Raw genomic sequence first — 8,212 nt, 5'->3', positions numbered from 1 at the left:
GGGACCGTAGATCTTTCCCCCAAGAAAAACAAAACAACTTCGCCTTTTCCCAACCTACTTGGCAATAAGTCAATAACTAAACTTAAATGAACTAAACGCGTTTTTGTTATTGTTTATGTAAGTCTCAAATTTGCCCTAAATGGATTTAGTTGTAGAGTCGTAGTGAATACTATCGTAGATGCTTGTTTTCCTTTGTTTGACATTAGTGAGCAAACTTCTTTCTCCTCCTCATTATAAACACCCCCAAATCTACAGATGTGTTAAAAATTTGAAGCCAAAATCTACAGATTTATCATATCCATCAACAATGGGAAACGGTCTAAAGGCTCGTAGACAACAACATCATTCATTTCTTTACGAGCCTCTTTTCAGCCCTCCATTTTTGGGTACATCTCTCTTATTAATAAATTTTACTTTTGCTCAAACTTATAAAAATCTGTATATACGTAATTCAAATTTAAACATATATTTTGTGTGTGAAAAGAGGAGGGAGAAAACGAGAAGCTGAGAGTCTTCAGCACCAAGGAACTGAAGAAAGCAACAAAAAGATTCAGGAAAGATAGGGTCGTAACTAGCGACGATGGCTCGGTTCAAACATTCTACAAGGGATATATCAATGGCACCACATGTGCACCATCAAGAACTAAAACCAAAGTCGCTGTTTCTGTAATGGAATGTCTTCAACATAGTCCACGGCCAAAACACGTGTGGAAGATAAGAAAAGTCTGTCGATTTCTTACACTTGTTTTTATATCTATTGTCACGTTGGGTACTTATTAATTAAGCATGTGAGTTGCAGGAAAAAGCGGAGTCTCTAGGAGAGATACATCATCCCAACTTGGTCAAGCTTTTGGGTTACTGTTATGAAGATACTATATCACTTTTGGTTTTCGAATACTCGCACAAAGGAAGTTTGCACGATCACATATTCGGAAGTTAATATATTTATCTAACTAATGTGTCCGTTCTATAAACCGGTATAGATAACCTTGCTTGACATACACGGTTTCATGTTTCTCTCAACAGAAGAGGAGGCATTGCCTTGGGAAACACGGGCTAAGATAGCCATCGGAGTAGCAGAAGCTATTGCATTTCTCCACTCCATCAAAAAAATCCCGATAAATCAAGAACTCCACATGCATAACATTATGCTTGACGACGTTAATGACTTACATTTTTCTTCTATTTTTTAATGATCTTTGAAATTAAGAAATAAACTGGATCTCGATCCGCGCAACCGCGCGGATGTTTATTTTCATTTATTTTTATATAAACATTTTGTTTTCAATTCTACATTGGTATATATTGCTCCATCTTCCTAAAAAATCCATGTTTTAGAATTTTCACACTTTTTAATAACACATATTAAAACTTAGCTATAAATGCATAGTTTTTGTAATTTTATATTTCCTATATTTTTAAACCAATAAGATTTTAAGAAATACAATTAATGTTCTTGAACTTCACAATTTCTCATTATTAGTTGACAAAAATTACATTGGAAATATAAAATATGTATCTTTTTGAAACAATTTTTTTCTCTAGAATATAGATCTTTTAGGAACAAATGGAGTATAATATATATGAAGTGTGTCTATCACTTTTCAAAACATAATAATTTTATCGTATATTTTTTTTTATTGAATTGGTTGTTTCCAAGATCACGTTTTTTTGCTTGGAAAAAATTGATAGTCATTTAGTTCCTATAATGTAGTAGACATATTATTTAGTTCCTATAATCTAGAAAGTGAGTTATTTAGATCTATAATAATGATAAGATTAGAGATTAAATGTAACATGATTTTCTAGTAATAGGTCTATTTTTTAAAAAAAAAATCACATATGAATTAAAGTTGTGACTTCTCTTTTAATATATAAGAAGTTTTTGATTTCATCAGCAATACAATGCAAAATTGCTTTACCTTGATTCAAAAAAAAAAATTATAGGAGATAATGGGACATTTTTAGCAACTACATACCTGCCTCTTGAATATGCAATGATAGGTACACCAATATCTTAACTTTTATTTTACTAATTTGATTAATCTTTCGCTAATCAAATATTGAAGACAATTGTGTAATGCTTGTAGGTCATGCGGTCACATATGGTGTGATCTTGCTTGAGCTTTTTACTGGTTCGAAAGGTGGAGTATTATGTCAGAGCAGCTTAGATATTAGGACTAGATCGTTTCTGGAAATAATTGATCCCCGACTTGAGAGCGATTATCCTACGCATGCAGCAGAAAAAATGGGCAGACTCATCCAAAGATGCACCATGGAGAACTGGAAGGTACGACTGTCAATGGAACATGTTTTGTATGTTCTTAACTTTTTTTTTTTTTTTTTTTTGTATGTTCTTAACTATATTGCATGTAGATATTAAGTATTAATTTTTAGGGTTTTGGAGTATATTATTGAAAATGTTGAGGGTTTATTTGACACTGAAGATATTTAAAACAAAGAAGCATGTTCTAACTTTTTTAAAAGATTTTTCTTGGAACAGAAAAAAAAATTCAGTAGTCACATGATCTTTACACTTGTCTCGGCCACATAACAAAAAACAGGACATTCAACTTCTAAGTTCTAACTGAATAATTATAATATTATATGAATCACACTCCAAGTAATAAACGCATGCCCAACACAAAGATGCATCTAAAACATTCAAATATTTGAGAATTTTACGCATTAACATAAGCAGAATATAAAACATTAACGCTATATGACGACTTTGAGAGAGGATCAAGTTTGAAGACAGCACCGGACCATTCAATATTTCCCTTAATCTCGCCTCCTCCATTGCATGACTTCAAGGAAATAACAGCAGACCAAAGTTCCAAACTATCAGGATTGTTCCAAAAGATGACAATGTTCCCAGCGGGGTCGGTGCAGAGTTTGTTGATATCATACTGGACCTTGGTCTTTGCCAACCCCCACGGTTGTATCGAACCACAAAAAGAGTCTTGGAAGTCTTCCAACCCCTTGACTTCCTCCCAGTCAAACCCATCATCTGGATCACACCATAGTATTCTCCCGCGAGAACCACGACAGAACAATAGTTTACCAATGACACACCAATCACTTCTGTGTCCTGGCTTAGAATCTGTCTTCCCGCTTGTCCAAAATAAACAGTTACTTGGTGAGTAGGAGAAGTCTTGACCCTCATCATCCACAGCGTAAACCAGTTCCTTATCTATCACCACACTATGTTCAATATTGAGGGGCATCTTGGGGGTAAACACAAACAACACCTCCCAAGTTTGGGTCTCGAGATCGAATACCTCTGCCCAGTTTAAAGAATCAGCTTCATCTCCACACCCTCCAAACACGTATATCTTCTTGCCTATCAGGCATGCCATTGCGGAAGCACGAGGCACGTACATAGATTGGAGACGGTTCCATGAGTGCTCGAAACAGTCAAGGAAAAACACATCAGAAGTGGGTTCGCCGTTTCTGATTCCACCGATTATAAAGATTCCCCAATCAATCAGCAACAAAGCAGACTCTTGTAAACTCTACGAACCACCCCGGTAGCTCTGCATCCATATGAACGACAAACGACGGTTGTTTCCTTGCACTGCGTGCGAGACTGTCCGCCTTTGAGTTATGTGTCCGTGGTATATGAATGATCTCTGAGCTGTTGAAACTTCTTTTCAAAAAGTTTATGTCTTCCAAATAGCTTGCAAAGGCTGGCCACTCTTATGGTCCTGAAACCATCTTCACCAATTAAGCACAATCCGTTGCAAAAGTAACACAAAACTGTCTAAGATTCTTCATGCATTCCATTGACCAAATGAGAACCTCTATCTCTGAGTGTAGTGGCGACTGACTCGCTCTCGTATTCCTTCCTCCCATTAGTCCATCGTAACCTTCCAGAGTACTATACCATCCTTGCCCTGAATATCTATCCTCATTTTTCCAAGATCCGTCCGTAAAACACCATCTACCTGGTATACTCGGGATTGTCAAAGGTACTAGAACTTGGGTGCGGTCCATACCCTGAGTCTGAGAGTTTTGTGCTTCCGCCCAAAGTAACGATTAGGTTTCTGCCAATTTGAGAGTATCTCTCGGGTCCATATCCAAATTGCTAAAAACTTTGTTGTTTCTACTTTTCCATATATACCAGAGAATCCAAGCAAAGTAATGATCCTCCATTTCGGGGGATACTCTCCAAAACAAATGATCCATATTGGTAAACAATGATTGAGTGGGAAATATATTCAGATTCGTTGGGATCCGTGAAAGTGCCCAGACCTGAACCGCCGGTGGACATTCAAAAAAGACGTGATTAGTGGACTCCTCGGGGGCTCCACATCGGTCACAAAAATTATCTCCTTGCATTCCTCTTGCCCTCAAATTTTTCTTAACCGCTATACATCGAGTCAATAGTTGCCATAAAAAATGTTTCATCTTGGGTGGGCATAGTACTTTCCAACAGAACGCCTTCAACGGTGTTATCGAAGGACCAAACTGGGGTGGCATACTTTCTCTGTCCGGATATCCTCGTTCCACTTCATATCCAGATTTAACCGTGTATTTTCCATTGTTTGTAAAATGCCATCCATTCCGGTCTTCTAGGTGAAATCTGCTTATAGGAATACTTTCAATAATTTTCACATCTTGCGGATCCACCAGAGTCCGAATAACCTGTAGATTCCATGATCATGATGTTCCATCGATAAGAGCATCAACTGTTAGTTAAGGGTAAAGATTGTGTTGATTTTTATTTGCTGGTCTCGGACGAGTGGATGGAAGCCAAGGGTCATTCCATACTGAGATAGATGATTTTGTTCCTACCCTTTTGATTAGTCCTTTGTTAACCAGAGATCTAGCAGAGACAATACTACGCCAGCAAGGGGTGAAGCATTCCTGAAATATCTCCCTTTGAAAACACGAGAAAATAAAGTATTCGGTTTATCCATTAATCTCCAAAATTATTTCCCAAGCATAGCTGTATTAAAGTCTGTAAGATCTTTGAACCCCAAACCTCCATCATCCTTAGAGCTACACAGTTTTTCCCATGATTTACAATGCATACCTCTCTTATTACCCCCTGGACTCCGCCAGAATTGTGCCACAGCACTAACTAACTTCTTCATTACCGTTTTCGAAATTCGAAAGCATGACATCACATTGTTTGGCAAAGCTGTAACCACAGATTTTATAATCACTTTCTTACCCCCTCTGGTGAAAAACTTAAAAGTCCATCCATTTACTCTGCTATTTAGACGATCCTGAACAAATCCAAAAACTTGCACCTTTGATCCCCCCCCCCAGATTTTCCGGGATGCCCAAGTATGTCTCCATTCCTCCTAAATTATGTATACCTAAGATATCTTGTAGTTCCTGTCTTGTAGCTTCTTCGATCTTGTGTCCAAATTGAATCGATTATTTTTCAAAGTTTATTTGTTGTCCAGAAACCCCTTCATATTCCTTAAGGATCCTAAGAATTGTCTGACATTCTTCCTTCTGAGCTTTGCAAAAGAAAAGACTATCATCTGCAAAGAGTAAATGGGAAGTGGGGGAGCAAGCCCTAGCAACCTTTAGACTCGTTAGTTGCTTATTTCTTTCTGCCTTTTTAATATTCACGACCAATACTTCCGTACACATAATAAACAAATAAGGGGATAGAGGATCCCCCTGTCGTAATCCCCTCTGTGGTATTATATGTCCTTTTGGTTGCCCATTTAATAAAACCTTATACTGAACCGAGGAAATGCATTCCATCATTAATTGGATCCAGTGCTGATCGAAACCCATTTTGGTTAGTAGTTCTTGGATGAAGACCCATTCAACTCTGTCATAAGCTTTGCTCATATCCGTTTTTATTGCCAAAATTTTTTCCTGACACGATTTGTTAGTCCGCAAACCATGGAACATCTCCTGAGCTATAAGTATATTATCCGATATTAAACGTCCAGGCACAAAAGCCGATTGCGTCTCCGAGATCAGTGATGGAAGACAGACCTTTAATCTTTGACATAATACCTTAGATATAATCTTGTATCCTACATTACATAAGCTAATAGGTCTGAGTTCAGTCATCCTTGTGGGCCTTTTCTTTTTAGAAATCAAACAAATATTCGTAATGTTTAACCTTGTGTCCAGTTTTCCCGATGTCAATCTATTTATGACACTAAAACCTTACTTCTTACTTAAATCATAAACACAATCTGTTTTTTTTTTTTTTTTTGCATCAAACACTGTAGGTTTGATGTTGGCATCATAAAACACAATCTGTTTTAATATGTTTGTAATGTACTAAAAGCATTAGTGACATCGGTTCTTAGATGTTGCGGTGGAAATGTAACCGTAGTGACACGGCACTCTTATAAGTTATGACGTAAACAATTATTGTTTGTTTTTATTTATTTAATTCGCAGCTAAACGGTTTAATGGGCAGACATCCAAAGATGCACCATGGGGAGCTGGAAGGTACGACCGTCAACGCAACATGTTTTGGATGTTATTTACTATGGCTTCCATTGATGACATGTAGTATTACAATTGAATTACAATAAAAGTTACGACGTATCTTGCAGTAAAAACTATAAAAGTTACGACAGATCTTGCAGTAAAAACTATATCGTAAAAATTATAGGTTTATGTGATAAGTTTACTGTAAAAATATGAGTTACTATTTTATTAATATAATTGATTGGTAACTTTTTCGATGTATAAGTTGCAGTATCTATTATTTTTTCAAATATAAATAATATTTACTACAAATTTAATATAAATATTAGAAAAAATAAAATATATTAATTTAAAATTAACTAATGATACTGAATTATACATAGGTATATAAATCTCCCATATATATAAATAATTTATGCGCATAAATTTTTAATTACCAAAAAATATTAAAAATCAAAATTATTAACAATTTAAATGACTAATTAAAGTGGACTTTATACAAAATAGTTTATTTACATAACTTTTTAATTACCAAACAAAATCAACAACTAAAATTATATAATTTTTTAGCTAATTAAAGTGGACTTTATACAAAATAGTTTATTTACATAACTTTTTAATTACCAAACAAAATCAACAACTAAAATTATATAATTTTTTAACTAATTAAAGTGAAAATATTTTCTTAGAAAAGCTTATTTTGTATAATTTTGATAAATAATTTGGCTAACAAGTATATAACCATATTAAATTGTTAAATACTATATTGTATTAACTAATATAGCTACACGTACACAACTACGTGATTATATAATACTGTAAATTGTTTGTTTCAAAAAGGAGACGTGGTAGTGGTAGTTAATAGACAAACCCAAAAAAAAAATTCTTTAACCCAAATCTAATACATGAGATTTTTGTTGATGTTGATTTAAGATTTGAGTTATCATTTTCATAAAGGGTATAACTCAAAATTGTAACTCAACAATAACTCAAACACTTCTTCAAAATTCTAAAAGTAATTCATGATTGGTAAAATTTTTTATTTAAATGCTTAACTCAAATTAAATCAAGTGTACTACATGTTACCAATCAAAGCCTATATATATATATATATTTTCTGGTGTAAAATGTTCTTTACTATATTGCATGTAGATATTAAGTATTAATGTGTAGAGGCACTAATATGTTTTTGAAAACTTTGGGAGTTTATTTGCACACTGAGGATATTTAAAGACAAAGAAGCATGTTCTAACTTTTATAGCAGTTTTTTATTGGATCAGAAAAGAAAACCCAATAGTCACGACCCACATGCTTCTTACGCTTGTCTCGACCGCATAACAAAAACCAGGACGTTCAGCTTCTAGGCTTAACCCTGCTATATAAAAGGAACTAAATAAAAAGGACTAAATTCAACGCTTTTGGGACTATCCACCGCAGCCAAAATATTCTCATCCAAAAAGAATTATAAATAAATGTCATTTAGAAGATAATTAACTAATATACGACTTTTGATATTTCTAGAAATTTCAAATTTGTAACTGCTAATTTATTAATAGAATCATATATCTATATTGAATTATGTTCTATTTTTAATCGTTAGACTTCAAGAGTAAATAAATTATTAATTTATAATATATATAGTTTATAACTTTATATTGTAGTTATAAATAAAGAGAAAATAACTGGGGAGGGTGAAGAAGCTCATGTAAAATTATGTAATTAAAATGGTAAAATGGTGAGTATGATGAGGTGAATCTAAGAAAATTTGTTGTACAAATTATGGTGCTTTATTTGT

General features: G+C 34.3%; 2 protein-coding genes across 2 annotated transcripts; one reads left to right on the top strand and one right to left on the bottom strand.

Annotated features, from left to right (window-relative positions):
• Nucleotides 1–297: 297 nt before the first annotated feature.
• On the top strand, nucleotides 298–6,521 carry LOC106323167 (putative inactive serine/threonine-protein kinase At5g11400). Its single transcript, XM_013761326.1, has 7 exons — nucleotides 298–386; nucleotides 485–723; nucleotides 800–935; nucleotides 1,027–1,190; nucleotides 1,899–2,004; nucleotides 2,091–2,290; nucleotides 6,384–6,521. The coding sequence occupies exons 1-7, from the start codon at nucleotides 308–310 to the stop codon at nucleotides 6,519–6,521; spliced, it is 1,062 nt and encodes a 353-aa protein (XP_013616780.1). The 5' UTR covers nucleotides 298–307.
• On the bottom strand, nucleotides 2,682–3,497 carry LOC106326222 (putative F-box/kelch-repeat protein At3g24610). The gene has a single exon (XM_013764245.1). The coding sequence runs from the start codon at nucleotides 3,381–3,383 to the stop codon at nucleotides 2,682–2,684; it is 702 nt and encodes a 233-aa protein (XP_013619699.1). The 5' UTR covers nucleotides 3,384–3,497.
• Nucleotides 6,522–8,212: the final 1,691 nt, after the last annotated feature.

The sequence above is a fragment of the Brassica oleracea genome, chromosome C2 (genome assembly GCF_000695525.1).
Source record: "Brassica oleracea var. oleracea cultivar TO1000 chromosome C2, BOL, whole genome shotgun sequence".
NCBI lineage: Eukaryota > Viridiplantae > Streptophyta > Magnoliopsida > Brassicales > Brassicaceae > Brassica > Brassica oleracea.
This window is presented reverse-complemented; position numbering and strand designations above follow the sequence as displayed.

Excerpts from the sequence above, each read along its gene's own strand:
- LOC106323167 (XM_013761326.1), top strand. The coding sequence starts at position 308 with ATGGGAAACGGTCTAAAGGCTCGTAGACAACAACATCATTCATTTCTT. Across the intron at positions 936-1,026 it reads GCACGATCACATATTCGGAA|AAGAGGAGGCATTGCCTTGG; the intron begins GTTAATATATTT and ends TTCTCTCAACAG. Across the intron at positions 2,291-6,383 it reads GCACCATGGAGAACTGGAAG|CTAAACGGTTTAATGGGCAG; the intron begins GTACGACTGTCA and ends TTTAATTCGCAG.
- LOC106326222 (XM_013764245.1), bottom strand. The coding sequence starts at position 3,383 with ATGTACGTGCCTCGTGCTTCCGCAATGGCATGCCTGATAGGCAAGAAG.